General features: G+C 41.4%; 1 protein-coding gene across 10 annotated transcripts in view; it reads left to right on the top strand.

Moving 5' to 3' along the window:
- sulf1 (sulfatase 1) overlaps positions 1-21,395 on the top strand; it is a 379,294-nt gene that overhangs the window by 238,979 nt on the left and 118,920 nt on the right. For 8 of the 10 annotated variants that reach the window (XM_033019348.1, XM_033019349.1, XM_033019347.1 and 5 more), the window contains one exon: positions 9,447-9,689. In XM_033019348.1, coding sequence (XP_032875239.1) covers positions 9,518-9,689 — 172 coding nt within the window. In that variant the 5' untranslated portion in view covers positions 9,447-9,517. Of the gene's footprint in view, positions 1-7,106; positions 7,241-7,279; positions 7,375-9,446; positions 9,690-21,395 lie in introns of those variants that run through there. The other 2 variants (XM_033019346.1, XM_033019350.1) reach the window with 2 other exon arrangements.

Genomic DNA, 21,395 nt, shown 5'->3' with positions numbered 1-21,395 from the left:
TTTGATGTGCGAACCAGTCCATCCGGGGGGAAGATTGCGTTGGTGTTTTGCAGAGGCTGAGCTCCAGATCCTGAAACATGCGCAAGGGCAAACAAAGCCCATCAGAAGAGACAGAAATATAGTGGGACTGAACAATCATCATGAACATGAGAAGCCCCAGAATGGAAGGAGATGATGTGAAAGGAAAGCAGCAGAGCATCTGTTTGAAAAGTAGTCCTCTTCCATGAAGTTCTCCCCCTTCAACCAAACAATGATCTGCTGGCTATGCCATTCCTCAGATTCCCAGATGAGATTTCATTCTGGCATGATGAACAGCTACAATGGATTTAATTTTTAACAAGTATAAAGCAGCTTAAAGCAATACTGGCAGGCTTAACCTGATGCCAACAGAGGCCGATATTGGCAGTCTGCTGATGAGTACAACCCATTAACAGCACAAGATGAGCCGCCCACCTGTGTAAGTCATTACAGATACGGTCAGCACAAAGGCAGCACGCAGCTTCGGTTCATTCCACCAGCTGGTGTGGGTCAATCTACCCCACTCTCCCCCTGCCTCTTTAAGACCCTCCAATTTAGCTCCCAATATTTACTAATGAGGTATAATAGTGGAGCAATATTGCGACAGACCTTCAACTAGTTTTGCTTTCGTGACCATCAAATGCGTGAAAGATGAAATGTAAATAGAAATACTGGACATACTCAACAATTCAGTTGCCACCTTTGGAAAGAGAAACTGAGTTAACAGGTCCTTAAGTTAGGGTACAATCCCGATTTTCCAACATACCTCCATGCAGACATTGGACTTTTTCTCTGGAACTGTTATGCTACAATGCTGAGAAACTATACTCTGCAGTCTAATATCTTTCACTCTGCTCTTCCTGTTATACTTGTGTAAGGCTTGCTTGTATTCATGTATATTATTATCTGATTTGATTGGATAACATGCAAATAGACTCTTTCCACTGTGTTTCAGTACATCTGACAATAATAAACCAATGCCAATAGTTTGGACACCCTTTTCAGTCTCTTTGCATTTCATATTTGAATGACAATGCAGTTAACATTGTTAGTAAATTTACAAATTGATGGTATAGTGGGCAGTGAGGATGGATATCCAAGTTTACAACAGGATCTAAATCAGTGTAAGATGGTGCACGTTGGTATGTCTAACCAGGGCATCGCTAACACAATAAATGGTAGAGCCTTGTAGAACAGAGAGTTCTGAGAGTACAGGTGCATGGTTCCCTAAAAGTGGCAAGTCAGGTGGAAAAGTTGATGATGAAGAAGGTGTTTGGCGCACTTGATTTTGTTGGTAAGAGTATTGAGTACAAATGTGATGCAGCTGTACAAGTCGTTGGTAAGAACACTTACTGTGTATAGTTCTGATCACCCAGCTATAGAAAGGATATCATTAAATTGGAAAGTGTACAGAAAAGATTCACCAGAATGTTACCTGGAAATGTGGGCTTGTGTTTTGTGTTATAGGAAAAGGCTGGGACTTCTGTCTTTGGTGTGTAGGTGACTGAGGGCTGACTTTATTGAGGTGTACAAGATCATGAGGGCATGAAAAAGTGAACATTCACAGTCTGTTCCCCAGCATTGAGGATTCTAACCCATAGGGCATAGGCTTAATGTGTAGGAAGAAACTGCAGATGCTGGTTTAAACCAGATAGACACAAAAAAACTGGAGTCATTCAGCGGGACAGGCAGCATCCCTTGAGAGAGGAATGGGTGATGTTTCGGGTCGAGACCCTTCTTCGGACACTTCTTTAGACTAAAGGTGAGTAGAGAGAGAATCTCTCCTTACCTACTTTCCAGCTATCACCAACCAAACCCATCTCATTTTTCCCTCATACTTCCATAGCTTCGCTCTACACCCTCTGTAATGTAGTAGGGTCTCGACCCAAAAGGTTGATCAGCCCTTTGTCTCCAGAGATGCTGATTGGCCTGCTGAGTTCTTCCAGCAGTTTTTTTTTTTTTTGCTACAACATCACTGCTCATAAAACTTATGACAATCGTCTAATTTCTACTTGCAACCCTCCTCTCCCAACCCCCCCTCCCCCCCCAGTCTCCAAGTCTCCATAGAAAATAAAATGGGGTCTTTCGGATACATAATTGCAGTGGGCATTGTGCACATCAGCAGAATGCCAGATTCTAAATTTTCTGTTTACTTAATGACCCATTTAAAAGAAGCTTGCAATGTTTGCCATGCCTTATGTTGTTTCCTTCTGCCACAAATGTGTATGGATTTTGTTTGTTTGATTTTAATTAGGGTTTAGTTGCTCATGGTAACTAGTCAAATAATCAATTGAGTTCCTTGATCTGAGTTCGGGTTAGTTTGTTAATTTTCTTGCTAATTACTACATTGATGAGAAGGAACTTGCATAAATAATGTCTTAATGCATTTATATCGAGGCAGACTGCACAGAAGGTCACATCAACAAAGGACTTTCAACCTCAGAAGTTTTGCAACAGTATATGATATGTAGATATACACAAAAAGCTGCAGTAACTCAGCAGGTCAGGCAGCACCTCTGGAGAAAAGGAATAGGTGACAAATCTTCTGAAGAAGGGTCTCGACCCAAAACATTACTTATTCCTTTTCTCCAGAGATGCTGCCTGACCTGCTGAGTTACTCCAGCTTTTTGTGTTTATCTTCGGTTTAAACAAGCATCTGCAGATCCTTCATTCACAGTAAATGATTTATTTTTATTTTTAAAACCTTGCGTAGCCACACTTGTAAATGGGTGTTTCTGTAAATAAGGGTACCAACCTGGGACATGGGTGGCCAAATTTGAAAGTTATTAAATCATGATAAAATACCACAGGATAAAAAAATGGGCCTACCTATGATCCTTTTGAGCTTATTTGTAATTAAAATCGACCAAAATTTGACCAGAATGTATTACTTTCAAAACTTTACAAAAAAACGCAAATTAAAAAAAAAACAACATATAAGACGTATAAGGGACACTTACTGATTTCGAAGCTCCCTTTCAAAATGTCGGCACCTAACCCACCAAGTGGCCCGTAGTTCAAAAAACCCTCGTTATAGCGCTAAATAGCATTGACAACAGGAAGGACTACAGAATGAGACATCGCAAAAATAGGTGAGCAAACTAGATTTTTATTTCATGATTTTAAGTTCTATTCATTATTATTTCAATGGAAAACTTAAACACAAAATATAAACAATATAAAAAGAAACAATAAATATAAAAACTATTCCCACGTGACATATTTCATACGTGACCAAAGGGGCACCGACCGCTACCCACGTTCTGCTGCATAAACTTGGGACATCAGAAAACCATCTAATCGGGTGATAAATGATAAAAACCTAAGCATAATCAGAATGTGACTTATAAAGAGTTATTTAATTGCAAACTTAATGTAATCTTTCTGGTATAAACTAGCATAAAGATTTGATGAAATCCCGCTTGAAAAATGTCACAAAAAAAGGCAAGTAAACACAGGAACATATCTGATATTTTTCTTTGTAAAAACAGATTTATTTATTTTTGCTTCATCTCATTATTTTGGCTATACACCATGATCTATACTACTTAAATTACAGGATATGAAACAATGGGAATATTACAGGGAAATAGGTTTGGAGACCTTCAATTTAACTACTGAGTGCGGTATTTACGGAAACACCCAAATCACACTTTGGTGTGGATTTGGTATTATGGTGGATGCAACATTCAGCTGTTAGGACTTTGGGGGAGAAATCAGAATTGCTGGGTGGCCATCTATTTATCTCTTGACGGGCCGCGCAGTCAGAAGGCCACCCGACGGGCCGGGGCTGTGGACTGGGATCGCGGCTGGAGGCCTTTATCGAGGCTTCGCGGTCTCGATGCCTCCCGGATCGCCGAGTAGAAGCCCGAGTCGGGGCTCGGCCGGGGCCTCGTGGATAGAAACCCAGGTCGGGCGAAGCCGCCGACGGAGCCCGCGGCTGGGGCCCGGGTCGGCACCACGGAGGCGTGAAGTGGGGCGTAGACAGTAGTGAGGCCTCGGCAGTGGCATTGGTGACTCCTCGTGACGATGGGGCCTCGGCGGTGGTGAGCCTCAAGGCGGTGGCAATGCCTCAACAGACAATAGGTGCAGGAGTAGGCCATTCGACCCTTCGAGCAAGCACCGCCATTCCATGTGATCATCGCTGATCATCCCCAATAAGTACCCCGTTCCTGCCTTCTCCCCATATCCCCTGACTCCGCTATTTTTAAGAGCCCTATCTAGCTCTCTCTTGAAAGCATCCAGGGAACCTGCTTCCACCGCCCTCTGAGGCAGAGAATTCCACAGATTCACCACTCTCTCAGGTTAACCCGCAGTCGACGGTCGATTCGAGCGTCGAAGAACCACCGTCGAGGGGAGGGGAAGAACAATGGAGGACCCGGTTTGGGGGAACCGCCGTGAGGAAGGTGGGGGGAGAACAATGGACAATGTCGGGGGGAGGGACAAAGGACAATGAGGTCCCGGCGTGGGGGGGGAGGGAGGAGCAAAAGGGGGAGCCGGTGTGCTTTGTAACTTTGTCAGCGACGTAGGTGCCTGCTATTTGTATACATTATGTATGCAAGCAAAGAATCTCACTGTGCCTAGTCACATGTGACAATAAAGTATTCCTATTCCATTTTAACATTACCAAAGATCAGGCATACTTTGGTTTGCCATAATCTGGGCGTCACAGCAGTAGAGTTGCTACCTTATGGCACCAGAGACCTCAGTTCGATCATGACTATTGGTGCTGTATGTATGGAGTTTGTACGTCTTCCTGTGACTGCATGGGTTCGACGTAGACTTACTGTAGTGAAAGGTGGATATTGTGAGGAAATTCTGAGCTGGAGAAAAAAAATTTTGATCAATAGATGTTAAGGGATTTTTGGGGGAGAATCATTCTTGGGTTATGTCTTTTCAGATCTTTTTATTTTTATGATACAATTGTGAGCTAAAGCAATACTTATAATAAACAGCCAGCAAAAGCAATAGGCACAAGAAAATGCAGATGCTGGAATCTTGACCAAAAAATAAAGTGCCGAAGGAAACCAATGGGTCAGACAGCGTCCGCGGAGGGAATGGAGAGACTCATTTTGGGTTGGAGCTCTTTTGCAGACAGAAGATAGACACAAAATGCTGGAGTAACTCAGCGGGACAGTCAGCATCTCTGGATAGGAATGGGTGACATTTCGGGTCGAGACCCTTCTTCCGATTGAATCGGGGAGAGATGGAGGACTTCAGAAAGATGGAGTATGGGGGAGAAATCTGGAAAAGAGAGGTGGGGTGGAATAAAGCCTGGCAAGTGATAGGTGGATACAGGTGAGATGGATGGAGTAAGTGACAAAAGTTAGAGGTGAAAATGAGCCAATAGGGTATTAGGTAACGAAAGAAAAGGAGGAATGAAATATAAAGCCACATAAATATGGGTGGATTGGGACAGGAGGAATGGAAAATCGAGGGATAAAGATGAAATATGGGACTCAGGGACGGGTGATGAGCAAATGGAGGAGAGGAATTGAGGACAGTGACTGGGGCAGTGAGAGATGGTGGGGGTTCTGTGTGGTTACCGGAGCAGTGTGGGCGCAGTGGTGGCAAGTAAAAGAGAACGGGGTTGGGGGGAGGGGGGAATTACTTGAAATTGGAGAATTCAATTGTTCACACCTTTGGCTTGTAGAAACAGTAAGGGCAATTACTAATGACAGTAACAAAGTATTACATTTTTGGCTTTTCTCCAAATTTCAAAATAATGTAATCTGGCAACAATGGATATTATTTTCCCCATGTGAGCAATCTAGGTAACTCAATGCCACAAAATGGCATGGTGTGGTCTGAAGAAGCGTTTCGGCCCAAAACATTGCCTATTTCCTTCGCTCCATAGATGCTGCTGCACCCGCTGAGTTTCTCCAGCATTTTTGTGTACCTTCGATTTTCCAGCATCTGCAGTTCCTTCTTAAACACATGGTGTGGTTCCAAACCAGTAACAATGAAAAAAACGGATAGGTGATGTTTTGGGTTGGGAAAATGTTGTGTCTTTCCTTGATAAACCAGCATCTGCAGTTCCTTGTTTCTACAATGAAAAATATGTTAGCTTCATTGTTCAACTTATTCATGGTGCCTCTGGTGTCATTACTAGTAAGATTACATGTTGTTCTCATTGTCATTAGAAGAAAATAAAGGTACCCAAAATATTTTTTCAGAACATACTATGTATGCCTGTTTAAGGTAAAAGTATTGAGCATTTGAGCATTTCATATGTAGGTTATTCTTGTATAGATTGGGATTCACACTCCAGTCAATGGGCACTTAAGTTTTTCTTGGTAATCGTGACATATAAGATAAGTTTCAAAGACAATGGGTCATTGAAGTGTTTTGAAATGCATTTATTATATATAGTTGTGGAAAAATGGAAGTACGTCACAATGCATGGGAAATAGAACAGGAGCCTTATGATTACTAAAGACCAAACAGATTCTCTATCTGGCTGGGTATTCTGTTTGGATGATACAGCAATAAATAATTACAGTGCTGTGCTGGCAGAATTGCTGCAATATTGTTTTTTGTGCATCACTGACTTGATTTCAGAGTATTTTCTTCGCTGCTGGGGCCAGTGTTTGGCATGCCATCAGTGTCCTGCTGTCGAATAAGTGCATAGGTTTGTGAGGCTTGCAAAGTGCCAGGAGGCTGTCTCGTTGGATTCCGCACAAAAATACTGACATCCTTGTCCCTGAAGACAAGCACAGTACTTTGTCAGTATTAGTTCTACAGCTTTACTTCCCACTGCAGTAGGAGACCAGTCTGCGTGGGGATGTCAGGTAGGAAAAGGTCAGCACAGAACGGAGAATTGTCCAGGTTTGAGGATGAGTGATATGGATCTCCGTCTCCCACAGCTGAACAACTTCATCCCAGATATCTCTGGCTTTCCTCCAGCTCAAAAACGATGCTTCAGGCTGCAGAACTGTATGGGTGATTTAAAAAAACCTAATGCCAGTTGATTTGGCCGTGATTCTGCTTTCTTTTGCATTGTCACTGAGGTATGATTGTCTGGCATTTGTAACTACATACTGCGAGGGATTATTTAAAGTCATTGGTGCCAATGTTTACTCAATGCAGTCAGAATAACTGCAGTAGTTGGGTCAACAGTGTCTGTAAAGTTTGCTATACAGTACTAAATGAAGGCAGTGAGGCCCAGCTCCCTCAGCTGCTGAGGTTCTTCACTTCCAGAGACTCAATTCATTTTCTGAAAGTAAGTGATACTGAAGATTCTTGTATTTCATTCTTTCAGCATTTCAGTAAATTGGAAATACTACGCTGATATTTGACAGACTTTGTTTGAAGTACAGCATGCACGTTGAAAAGACTTCCCTGTGTGATTGTAAAGTAAGAGCTTTTGGTCTTGACTTTTATGGTCTTTGATAGTGAATTTTGTTTTGGGTCCAGCTACTGTGCATGTTTTACAGCGGAATAATGTGCACCAAAAGATGCTTTTAACTGTCATTAAAAAAAACACCACAGAAATATTTTCAGTCTATGAAGTGGTTGTTTTATGTAGCAGTGTACTTTCATACATCAAATAGATGACTGAGCCCACTCTCATTCATCGGCAATGCCATGCTCAATTTTCTCGGACTTATTTTATCCATATGCATTTAAATACTTCTAGTGCAGGTTTCTAGATCTTGCCTCAACTGCTATGTCCGTTTTTCAAGTCGTAGCTGTGCAGTAGAAAAGCACCAGCATAAATCACTTACCCATTAAGTGCAAAGCAGTTTGCTTGACCACTGAAGCTTGCAGTGATCGGCCCTGCAATAGCTGCTGCATGCACTCCTACTTAGTTATGCAGCTGTAATAATAATGTGCTCCAGATTTTCAGAATCTGTACAGACCTCTTTCTGTTAACCTTGCTGGTTTTGAAGTTTGAATGAAAAGAGCTAAAAGTAACGGAGGATTCACAAAGATGGAGAGACTTTTCTTCTGCTGTCCTAAAAAATCAGGTCATCTCATTCAGTAAGGAATTTGTTGCAGCCACACATATGCTGGCATAATTTATTTTTTAATAATGATATTCTTAGTACATGCCGTCTGTTTTTCTCCTTTTATTTACGTTGCTTTGATCTCTCAAGGCTGGCTGCTGTATTAGCGACTATTCATATGAGAGCACAAGGACAAAATCCCAGGTGTGAGCGCCCGGGCTTCTGATGAAACTCATTAAATGCTCATTTAGAACATTTGATGGTGAATCTCATGTGCCATCTCCTAATTACTATGCCTGCAAATGTTAAATTATAATGGACTTCTGCCCTTCGAACAAAACTGGTACAAATGTGCATGCTCGCCTAAATGCTTTTGTTAAACAGTCTTTCAGTAAGTCACTAATCACTTTGAACTATGTGCGCATTCAGTGCTCAATCCAAATAATTCACAAATGTGTAAAGCTGCCAGCGTGACAGCTGAATGCAGGAAATGTCAAAGAGGAGCAAGTTACCTTCGGTCTTAGGCCCCATCAATCAATTCTGAAGCAGTTCGATGGATTGTGGCTAAATCAGCCTCCTCCTCCTCCCACCCCCCACGCATAATCAGACTCATGGAAATAAAGCTCTTTGACCAGTAGGAGTTGAGGGAGCACTGATTATAGCATGTGTATACATACAAGTGTTGAGATATTTTTAAAGAGACTATCTACATCTTAAAATGATGAGTGCACATCAAAACTTCATGATACTGTAAGTTCACCTTGGCTGGATTATTGATGTGTGCAATATGTTTGGAAGTTTTGGTGATACCGAGAAAGATAATTGCCGTCATTCGATATATTTCTTCTGGAAAAGGTAGTTATTGAATATTCCCCACTGCATGACAGGACTTTGGTCATACGCATGGGCTTCATTGAGGGGACAGGTATTGTACAGGTGAAACGTTGTGTTCTGGCACTGATATCCTAAACCGTCCGTGAATTACAATATCTACCGTTTTGTTATACTGTTTATGTAAGGTTGTAGGAGAGCTATAGATTCACAAAGGTCATATAATAATGAGGTATTTGGTCCAAGTAGATTCACTGAATTGTGCTGATCATCTTAAATCAATTAATGTAAAACATATGTAACCTATTTCAAGGCTTCACATTGGCCTGAGAAGTAACTACATTCTCTGGTGTAGCTTTTCACTGTTTGCTCTTGTGCTTCAGGGTCACAGCAACCTGACACAGATTTTCTGGAACAGATATTTTTACTGCATTTATTCCAGTTCCATGTTTATTGTGGGTTTTTTAATACATAGCATGTCCCATCACAGCTGCTCTTAAATAAAATGTTCAGCCTCAAGGACAGCAATTTTGTGGTCAAACAGCAGCAAATGATTTCATTTTTAAATCCTGTTAATCTTTTCAAATTTAGTCATAAGCATTGTTGCATTCATGCTGATTCTTCTAATTTGTTCCTTCTTAATTACAGATCACTTGGTGAGAGACGGTGAAGCCAAAGATACTCCTGTTTTCCACTGTGATCTCCACCGTTTCGACATAATGAAAGTCTCGCCACTGACTCTGTTCTTGGTTGTGCTGAGTAATGAACTGATGGATGTCCTTAGCTCAAGCTTAAAACCACAGCGGTTTAAAGGACGGGTGCAGCGTGATCGAAGGAATATCAGACCCAACATCATTCTTATTATCACAGATGATCAGGACGTGGAGCTCGGTGAGAAAGTTTTACCTTAATTTGTCTGCATTGTCTCCTGTCTCCTGAAGGCAGTCATCTACTGCTGATATAGCTGCCTGTTGGTCTGAATTTGCAAGCTTTGGTGTAGCAAGGTTTTATGACAATAGGGGGCAGCACAGCTAAGCTTGCACATGCAAATCCATTAGGGGCACTGGAAAGTGATTAAAAGCAGCAACCATGGCTGCTTTATGTTCCTTGACTTGAAGGCACTGAGGCTAACATTAGCATTCCATCTGCCACCTTGGATTTAAATCGGAGTCTTATTATCAGCCAACTCAGCACAAACCAGGAATTGAATCTGAGACCTTCAATTGTGCATAGTTAGGCTAGGCACAAAATGCTGGAGTAACTCAGCAGTACAGGCAGCATCTCTGGAGAGAAGGAATGGGTGACGTTTCAGGTCAAACCTTCTTCAGTTGTGCATAGTTTATTTATTGCTTAGCCACACTGAGGGTAATTTTGCATCATGCAATAGCATGGAACTGGTGAGGATGAATTATCTATATAAAACCCTCGGATTTATAATTTTATTGAAGTAAATTAAAATAAAATCCAACTGCTGAAATAAAAATGAGGAGAGGTATGTGCGGATTGTTGATTTGCTGTTGTTATTTTAACACATTCAATATTAGTAAGCCATCAGAGGAGGCTTGAAATAATTTCAGCCTTAATTTTAACTGCTGTACAAAGGAAAATCAGGAGAGGTGCAAAATAGTTAAGGGCCTGTCCGACTGGGGCGATTTTTCAGCGGACTGCCGGAGACTGTCAAGTTCGTGGCACTCGCCTGAAAAATCGGGAACTGGAACGGCGACTGTCAGAGTGGAACACACACACACACACACACACACACACACACACACACACACACACACACACACACACACACACACACACACACACACACACACACACACACACACACACACACACACACACACACACACACACACACACACACACACACACACACACACACACACACACACACACACACACATCGCAAAGGCGGGGGTCAGGGAAAGCGGCGGGAGCGCTGTCTGAAATTCACACGGTGCAAAGCCAAGGTGATACAGACACACACCGCGATGAACAGGAAGGTTAAGACGGCGAGCACAGTGTACGGTAAATCCTTTAAAGGTGGGGGGATGGGGGGGGGGAGGGGAGAAGGGGGGAGAAGGAGTGGAGACACTTTTAAGAAGCCAGACAACTTTTAATAAGCCAGAGATACACAGCTGTGAAGTTTGGCGGGCATTTAACATTACCGGTTGGTTATCCTTGGCTCTGAAAACTTGTGTTTGCGTTTTTCTTCCCCAATGAAAATGTTCAGTCAGCAAAGGCGATTAACTAGAACTACCTACGACTACCTCGACTACCCATAACTACATGGCGACCCCACTACAACTGCACCTACGACTACAGGATTAGCAATTTCCTCCATGGCGACCAATTTTTGGTCGCAGAAAATTTTACAACATGTTGAAAAATTTGCGGCGACCATACTGAGGCCGCGACTAGTTCCCAGAATGCGGGAACTCCTCGCGAGCATGAAGGAGACTCACCAGAGACCATCAGCAAACATGTAGCGACCATGTGGCGATCATGTGGCGAGCACAGAGTCTCCTGCACTCGCCTAAAAAGTCGCCTAAGTGGAACAGGCCCTTTACTTGATATGTCCATAACAGGTGAAATGATTATAATGTATCTTTTATTATTGGTAGACACAAAAAGCTGGAGTAACTCAGCAGGACAGGCAGCATCCTGGAGAGAAGGAAAGGGTGAAGTTTCAGGTCGAGCCCCATTCCTTCTCTCCAGAGATGCTGCCTGTCCCGCTGAATAGCTCCAGCTTTTTGAGTCTATCTTCAGTTTAAACCAGCATCTGCAGTTCCTTCCTACACTTTAAATATTAGTATATGATTTTCTTTCTATTAGATTTAAACAGAGGAACTAATTCAGGACCATGTGGATTTTCTCAAAACATCCAGATTGGTTACGATACAATTCTCACACATTGTTCATGTTTTCTTCTTGAGCTAATCAGGATATTGTGTGGAGAATGTTACCCATAAGTTTGACTTTCATACATATTTAAGCTATTAAGTGAATCAAGGAATATGATTGTTAGCATAGAAAAATGGCAATGACATAGATGGCAGAGCAAGCAGGAGAGGCCGTTACTTCTATTTCTTATAATCCTTGCAGGTGTGATTTGTAGTATGTAAGCAGTTCATATATCTCTTACCTGGACACTGCTCTATATATATGGATATTATCATCCCCATTAACACTGGGATATAAGGCTTTACTCATGACATTAGGAAGCTGTAAGCACTGATTCATGCACCTTTAAAAAAATATATTGATGCATAAAGATTAAATGCAATTAAACTAATAGTTTATAACTAACATATATGTGAACTGTACAACATTTAAACATTTCATGCACCAACGCAATGAGCATGATGTAGAATTACCTGATCAACTTGGAAGACATAGTTTGATGTATGTTGCAGGATGCTTACGATTGTATACCAAGGGAAAAGCATTAGAGCAAAGGCAATTCTGCAATGTATTACTAGGTGGATGTAATTTTGAGCTGGTCTGGGCTTTTTCAATATGAATTGAGGTGATTCCATAGTTACCGGCTTTGTTCCTTCTTACTTCAGATGTATTGGTTGTGTCCTATGTTTGCGATTACTTTGTGGTAGGGTCAGAGTCGGGTGTGCATGACCAATTGTGTACATTATCTTGGGGACCAAAGTGAGCTAGTGATCCAGAACTAGATAAACTGATCTCATTCTAAAGATATAATGGCTTCTTGGGGAATCCAATGGGATAGAGAGTGTCTTGCTCCCACTCCTATTTTGTGGGTTCTGAGGTAGCTAGTAAGGCCAATGTGAAACCTTAGCCTTTTCCATAGATGGTGCATAAAATAACTGACTGTGCAGGCAGATGGTTAGTTTGTGTCTTTTATGCAAGGTGTATATATGTTCCTAATGCATGGACTTAAAGTTCTCAAGGCCATTCTGAATGTTCCTACTAGAATCTGTGCATTGGTCAGGGATTCCCAAGCATCAATGAGGAGTTTGTAATTTCCCAAAGAGACTTTGAACACTTCCTTGAATCTGTTCCTCTGTTCACGTGATAATCTAATCTCATGACAGAGCTTGTATTGGACGGCCTGTTTCAGAAGTCTGGCATCAGGCAGGTGAAAGATGTGGTCTTCCCAACGGATCCAACAAAATATAATCAGGATAGACACAAAAAGTTGGAGTTACTTAGCATCTCTGGAGAAAAGGAATAGATGATGTTTCGGATCTAGTTGGGTCACCTATTCCTTTTCTTCAGAGATGCTGTCTGACACGCTGAGTTACTTCAGTTTTTGTGTCTATTTCAGTTTAAACCAGCATCCGCAGTTCCTTCCTACACAGAATATATAATCAGGACCTCAGTGCTGGGTGGGATAGCCTAGGGGAGGACACTGATGTTACTCATTTATCCTTTCAATGAATTTGGAGGATTTCATAGACATAATATTAGTGGTAAGCAAGATTGCTCATTGTACCCGTACAACACTGTATTGTGTATATGACAATAAAGGTGACTTGACAGTGCTATATTTTAAGTGCCTTGAGGTGCCTACAGGAGATTAATTAAGGACACAAAGTATAAAGGAGAGTAAGCCCACGGATTTTGTGTGAGGTTTAGCGTTTTCATCTTCAAATACTTTTTTTCTCAATCAACCAAAAGTTGGGATGGTGCAGCGAAAATCATAATGTATTTCATCATCAGTGTTTATTCTTGCCATGGTGGATCACATTTTACAGGGTCTCTCCGTGAATCTTTATTGTTTGTTTGAATCTTTATTGTTGGAAGGCCATGTTGTGCAGGTGGGGGTCGGGTGGGGGGGGGAGGTTGGAGAGGCGTAATGGAGGGAAAGCTTTTGCAGAGGTGGCAGATTACTAGAGGACTTTTGTTCTGTGGATACTGAGTGGCAGGACCATCCAGTTATAGTTTAGTTTTAGTTTTAGAGATATAGCGTGGAAACAGGCCCTTCGGCCCACTGAGTCCGCACCGAACAGCGATCCCCGCACATTAACAATTTACACTTATACCAAGTATACAAACCAAAGCCAATTCACCCACAAACCTGTACGTCTTTGGAGTGTGAGAGGAAACCAACGATCATGGAGTAAATCCACACGGTCACGGGGAGAACACACAAACTCCATACAGACAGTACCCGTAGTCTATCCCGGGTCTCCATCATATGGTTAAATGAACTAATCAATGATAGCTTGGAGATTAGTCTGGTGGTCTTCCTCGGAACATACTCCTAGTTGATTGAACTGGTTCTGAAGCTGTCTGAAGGATAAAGAGAATGTTGATATTGGCACCTTGGAGAAGGAAGCGGTTGAAAGTTGTGTTGTGTTAGGGATAATGGAATAGAGCTGCAACTTGGTAGCTGTTGGGATTTTAATGATTAAAGGAACTGAAAGCATGTTGGAAAGTTGCACATAACATATTAACTATTTGGTGTCAAGATTAGAGAAATCTTTCACTATTTCACAAAGATGTCAGAGACGGAGAGGAATATTCAGTCTCTCATTCACTGTGGTACTAGCAACATAGAAAATAATGAGTGAGAAGTCTTAAAAATAATTTTAAAAAAGGGGATTCAATGATTTAAATACTGAGTTGTCTGTAAATTATTAAAGGGATAAATGAGGGAGAAAGCTCTCCACCCGAAACGTTGTAGAACATTCCCTTAACTGATGCTGCCTGACCCACTGGGCTCCTCCAGAGCTTTGTGTTTTGCTTAGGAATAAGTGGAGGGGGTGCACACGTAACTGATGAAATAGTGTGGGGAGGATAGATTCCATTGGTACCAATACCGTCAGGAAGGAACTATCTGGCAGAAACCGGTTTCATGAAGCCTGGGCTGGAATCAGGAGTCCAGCAGAAGAAATACGTAGAGAGACCTCAAAAACTTGAAACAACCATCGTTTGGGAAGTGATTGTGCACAGATAGGTAAGGTAGAAAAGATCTAAAACAAACAAAAGGAAAGGAAATTGGATTATATGTCACTCCATGCATGACCTGGAGAGACACAAAGACAGCAATAGCAATTAAATAGTTTAGCACACAAAGAAGTTAATGTGAAAATAAATTTTGTGAGGACACAAAAATCCGCACAAATATATTTTGTAATTACATTAGGTAGTAAAAGGGTGGTTGGAGCATTGGAGGCCTCTTGAAAACAGCAAAATTGTCAATAAATATCGCCAGTAGCTTCCTTCGGGTAGTACTGCCAATGCATGAGGCAAAGGATCACCACATCACTGTCATCACGCAAGTTCCTTTGAACTGGATACTTTGTGGAATCCAGACCTTCAGGGTATAAACACTTTCCCCTTGGTATGCTCTTCCACTTGCTGCATCCCACCGAGTGACTGACATATACAGATCCCCACCACTCTCTGCGGTCCAGGAGTTGCCAGGATCTAAGCTGATGGTTGCAAGGGTTGATTCTTTATTTTACTGTTTGGCCCAGATGGGAGTATCTGGAAAAAGAGAGGAAAAAGTCCAGGAAATGGCAAGAAGAAGGAAATTAATGAAAGAAAGAAATGCACAGAATACTTCAATGGTACTTCATTGCCACATGTACCTAGATACAGTGAAAGATCTTACTATACATGCCACAATCATACATAAGACTAGAGTGCAGCAATTGCAAAGTAAGAATAGTAGATTACACTAAGGTAGTTCACAAGGCAGTGTACAAAAGTCATGATGTTTCTGGTGCCATCTGGACCGTTCAAGTTTCAACGTTTAAAAACAATATAGTTTTATCTTAGCATTAAAGCCCTGCGGCAGCACTGGATTAGCAATGTTGGGGTCAGCCTGGGCTAGCGATGCTGTCTAGATTATTTTAGTTTAGTTTAGAGACACAGCGTGGAACTTTGGCCCACTGAGTCCACACCGACCAGCGATCCCTGCACATTAACACTCTCCTGCACATACCAATTTTACCAAGCCAATTAACCGACTACTAACCTGTTCATCTTTGGAGTGTGGGAGGAAACTGAAGACCTTGGAGAAAACCCGCAAATTCACAGGGAGAACGTACAGACAGCACCCATAGCCACGATCGAACCCAGGTCTCTGGCAATGTAAGGCAGCAACACTACCACTGCGTCACCGTGGCGCCCCATCCACCACTGTTGCTGTACTTCTGCAGGCCGCGTTTAGCCACGCACTCGTCCGACCTGTGTTGGACCTCCCAGTGGCCCACTGCAAGGATACCTCATTGCCTGGTCTCCTTGCCTCCCGCAACCACCACTCCATCGCCATGAGCTGTCGGGGGACATCCAGTAGCTGGTCTCAGAACTCCCAGAGTGCCTCTGGGGACATTTGAGGCAAACCCAGCACACTGATCCTCTCCTCCGTCCCACCACCACCAATATCATGAAGGCTGGTGAATGCTTGCCGTTTCTAACAAGAGGTTTGTAGAATGAGGAGGGAGTATAAGGGGCAGCGCCAGACTACTTTTTTATTCAATCATCTTTGTCCGACTGCTGCTGACAAGAGATTTTTCAATAAAGAAGATGGACACAAAATGCTGGAGTAACTCGGCGGGACAGGCAGTTTCTCTGGAGAGAAGGTATGGGTGACGTTTCGGGTCGAGACCCTTCTTCAGATGGTATTTTCAATAGTAGGCGATTTTTCAATACCTGCTCCAATGAAACCTAGTACCCTGTCCCTCCAGCAGGTGAACAGTTGGATCTCCACATGGCATTTGCAGGTCTTCTCGTGCCAGTTTTACTTATCTCTTCTGCAATGTGAGAGGAAATGTGGTATGAGTGTATTGCAAGATGACTGTATGATGTGCCTGCCATTGTAATAGCAGGCAGTAAGGTAGAAGGTACAGATGTGAAATTTGGATTATAGACATCTGATGGCATGGTCATTAATATAAATGATATGATGAAGTTGTGGTTGATGGAGGCTGGAGTGCTTATTAAGGAGAAATGCAATAGTGTTGTGATATATTTGTTGGGAGATTAAATTTGCTAATGTCTTCATTGAGCTTGATGGTCCATGAGTGTGGGTAAGCATGTGTCCATGTAATATTAATGACCTTCTCACATTGCATCTTAACTATCTGCCTTGAGGGCTTTCTAAATGTGTAGGAAGAAACTGCAGATGCTGGTTTAAACCGAAGATAGACACAAAAAGCATGAGTAACTCAGCGGGTCAGACAGTATCTCTGGAAAAAAGGAATAGGTGATGTTTTGGTTCAAGACCTTTCTTCAGACTGAGATGCTGTCTGACCCGCTGAGTTACTCCAGCACTTTGTGTCAATCTTGAGGGCTTTCTAAATGCCCTAATAAAATATAACCTTTATTCTTCACCTCACTCATGGTCTTCAGAGCCTTATATACTCACGGTGACTCCACTCTCAGCTATGGTCAGTTATGTTTGTTGCAAACTTCAAAATTCTGCGGAATAATTTACACCTCCAGCAATTTCTCCTTTAAGAGGCACAGTCTTGGCCTCATTCAGTGCCAGTTAACTTCAGCTGGCCCTCGCTGCTGAGTAATTGGACCAATAGATGTGTGCTAAGGCTACACACATGCATAGTATTAAGTGAGCGCTGAAACCATATTAATGAGGTCACAGTGTACATTTTGTGTAGTGCGCTGGGTCAAATGGACATGGACTAGTCACATATTATGATCCCAGTGTGGTGTATTAGTATAATTCAATATTCCTCACCCCACCATTCATACCATTTAAATGAACAATAATAACGATCTGAAGGAATTAATTTCTGTTGCATTAACTTGCAATGTAACCTGCAGTCACTTCAATGCACCCACACAAACTGTGTAATGGTATACTCCTAGTTAAACAGCAGGGGCTTATCAGTGAAATTCAAAAGGGCAAACAGACACAGCTGAACATTTAACACTATTCAGCGCAGTAAAATTACACCTATGCTGTTTCAGAGGCAGTCCGTAACGTTGTAAAATATTTATCTCCTCTGAGCATAGACCCAGAACTTATTGCCTAGTTTTAAGATTATAGAAGAACTGCAAAATCAACTATTTTATGAGACACTTGAATCTATGACTTAAGCGATATTAACATTATTGCTCCTAGGATTTTGAATTCTATTTGCATGTCATTTAAAACGTTCCTGTACATGTGAATGAATAATCAATGGGCCATTCTCTTGTACAGAATTGTGGAAGACCTTTTGTCTGGCTATGGAAGAAAAAGAATGAGAACATGCTTAAAATGAAATCATTCGTTGCCAGTACTTTACCAGTGGTAACAGTACATTAAAGTTTTGTTTTATTTTCACGTAGATGGATCAAGTGAACTGATGGTCACTGTTCAATGAAGATAGAACGTCAAATATCACAATAATACAGCATAAGAACAGGCCCTTTGGCCCACAATGTCTGTGACAAATATGATGCCAAGCCCAACTCTTAACTGCCTGCACGTAATCTATATTCCTCCATTTTCTGCATTTCCATATGCCTGTCCAAAAGTCTCTTAGGTGTGGCTGTCATATCCGCCTCACCCACCAATCCTGGCAGTGCTCACCACCCGCTGTGTAAAAAAAATTGCCCCACATATCTCCTGGGAGGCAGAAGAAAGCTGGAAGAGGGGGCAGAAACAAACCTGGCAGGAAATAGGATAATACAGATGAGGAGGGTGTTTTTGATGGGCAGATGATTTGGACAAAGGTCAGAGATGAAAAGATAGAAGATGAAGGACATTCTGACATAAATGATATTTATCATTTCTGGTAAAGCAGAGGTCCGTATTCCTGTCTGCTCGTCTACATGCTCTCTAATAATTATTTATAACCCTACGGATAACATTTTGACTTCTTTTATGTTAGCTATTGATCAAGTCACATTCTACCTTTGCCCTTCTTCTTCCATTTACTAATATGTCTCATTATCCTGTATTCAGCTTGATCTTTTCTCTTGATCTCCACTGAGATGTCCTCTTTTTCTATTTCATCCGGAGAGCTCAGTCTTTGGATTCCCGCCATTTACCCATGATGTGAATAGGCCTAGAATATACCTAACCATGTGCTATTTTAATAACTGTCTTACCTCCCACAATTTGATTTCAATTTACCCATTTTATCTTGGCCAAACATTTGAGCATTTTTCCATAAGTTTACCAAGGTTTTTATGATGTACTACAATCATTAACCCATTGATAGTTACTCCACTTGATTCTTAGCTTTCCCTGGAACAAGACTTTCTTTCTGAGCAAAACATAGTGCTCGTGTAACTCAACGGGTCAGGCAGCCCCTCTGGAGGGAATGGACAGGCAGCATTTTGGGTTAGGACCCTTCATAAGATTGAAGAATGTTCCCCACCCAAAACGTGGCCTGCCAATTGCCACCACAAATGCTGCCTGCCTGCCGAGTTACTTCAGCATTTTGTGTCTATCTTCGAGTTAATCTAGCACATGATTTTCTTAAGACGTCTGCATTTCCTTTTGTCTCTAATGCTTCCTTCTTCATCAGTCTGGAATCTTGCTGATAGAGGAAATTCTGAACCCATTCCTTGCTACTTAAGGTGCAGGAAGGAAATTCAGATACTGGTTTATTCAGACACAAAATGTTAGAGTAACTCAGCGGGACAGGCAGCATCTTGGAGAAAAGGAATCGGTGACGTTTCAGGTCGGAACCCTTCTTCAGACTCCTTTTCTCCAGAGATGCTACCATCCATGCTACCTAATTCTGAGCCTGACCAGAGGACGCAGCCTCTCAGCATCTTCCCAATTATTCCCTCTTGAAGCCATATCTCTGGTATTTTGCTATACTCATACAAGTATAGCAAAATTTCACAATCTTGTTCCTTTATTTTTTGTAATAAAAGCCAATGTAACATTTGCCAATGCAAATGCTTGCAGTTAACTATGAGAGTGTCCGTAAGCAGATGGAAAGCATGCAAGTAAAAACACTGAAAATATTCAGAATGGTTGTGCACTCTTTATTCTCTCCAGAGCATCAGTGAACTTTGATGACATTGTGCTAACATTACACAATGCTTTCATCATTAGCCTGCAGAAGTGAATGAGGAATATAATTTATTTCGTCATTTTACCATACTGTACTGTATTCTGAACAGTAGACACGCTCAGAATATTTTTACGATTCAATTTGATGGACCTCCAGAACAACTGGTTCTTCAAGGTTGGATATCTTGTTTCAATGAATAATTAGATGTCTTTTAGATGAATTCTAATGCGATTCGTTTTGTAGATATGACCTTCATGTTCACCAGACAGTTTAGTTGAGTTATATCCAAATTGTTTTCCTTTCCTACCTTTGTAATTGGATATTCATTCATCATTTGTATTCACTTGATATTTTCCCTCCTAATGTGCACTATGTAGTATTTACTGATGTTAAAATATCACTTCTCAGCACATCAATTTGCTTGCCCTGAAATTCTTTTGAGTACTACCATTTACAGTTGAATTTGATTTCTGCAATAGTTTTTTCCATATATATATGAAGGACTTTAATGTACCCTTAGCGAGTTATACCTTTCACTGTCCTTCAGAAAATAAATTTATTATCACCTTATTTCTCTTGGTGGTACAGTTTTCAATCAAAACCAGCCAAATTGCTGTTTTTTCACATGTAAAATATTCATTAAACTCCTCAGACCTTCATATAAAAGCTTCTTCAAATACAAGTGGGTAATAACATATCCTGCATTCCCATATCATTATCAATATGCCACCTCAAGTAATTCCTTGAATAACTTTTGGAGGCATGACCTGAGCTTTGATTTTAAATGGAGTCATTACATATTTATTCTTCAGAATATTGCGCCAGAAACTCAGGTTCAATCCTGACCTCAGATGCTGCCTGTGTAGAGTTGCACATTCTTCATGGGTTTCCTCTAGATCCTCTAGTTTCCTCTCACATCCCAACAGCATAAGGGTTAAGAGGTTAATTGGCCAAAGCAAATCACAAATCATGTGATAGAATTTCTTTGGAAAATTTCAATGAGATTGTGGGGAGAACTAAAAATTAGATTAGAAATAAGATTAGTGTAAATGGTTGATTGATAGTTGGTGCAGATTTGCAAGGCTTGTTTATATGCTGCATCTCCCTCTGTTATTTATGTTTCCAAAATGGATTCAATTCAGAACCATTTCATCCAATTTAAAATAATGTACAGCTGATCACACTGAAGTCCCACACAGGTGAACCCCAGCCATATTTGTACTGTTTATCATAACTGCAATTAGTTAAAGTTCTTTATGCTCGACTCATACAATGCATCAAGAGCCTGGTTAAATATCATTGCAGGAGGTTAAATGCCTCATCAATAGCCATTGTATGCAACAGGTTGGTTTGTGGAATATGCAAATCAGCCTTACTGCAAATAATTATTTGCAATCTTTCAAAGCCTGCACCAAGCAAACAAACTTCCTATATGTGTTTATACCAGCATTAGCAATTCCAAAGGCATTTATACAAGAAAGCATTTTTCTGTAGAGTGTTAATAGAGCTTTCATGCTGGTAGACCCTTCTCAGTGTAAACAGGCTTATAGTCAAAAATAAAAGCCTGCAAAAGGTTTGAGTAGCCTGGGAAAAATGAATAAATTGCATTTGAACTGTCTGCCTATAC

The sequence above is a fragment of the Amblyraja radiata genome, chromosome 4 (genome assembly GCF_010909765.2).
Source record: "Amblyraja radiata isolate CabotCenter1 chromosome 4, sAmbRad1.1.pri, whole genome shotgun sequence".
NCBI lineage: Eukaryota > Metazoa > Chordata > Chondrichthyes > Rajiformes > Rajidae > Amblyraja > Amblyraja radiata.
This window is presented reverse-complemented; position numbering and strand designations above follow the sequence as displayed.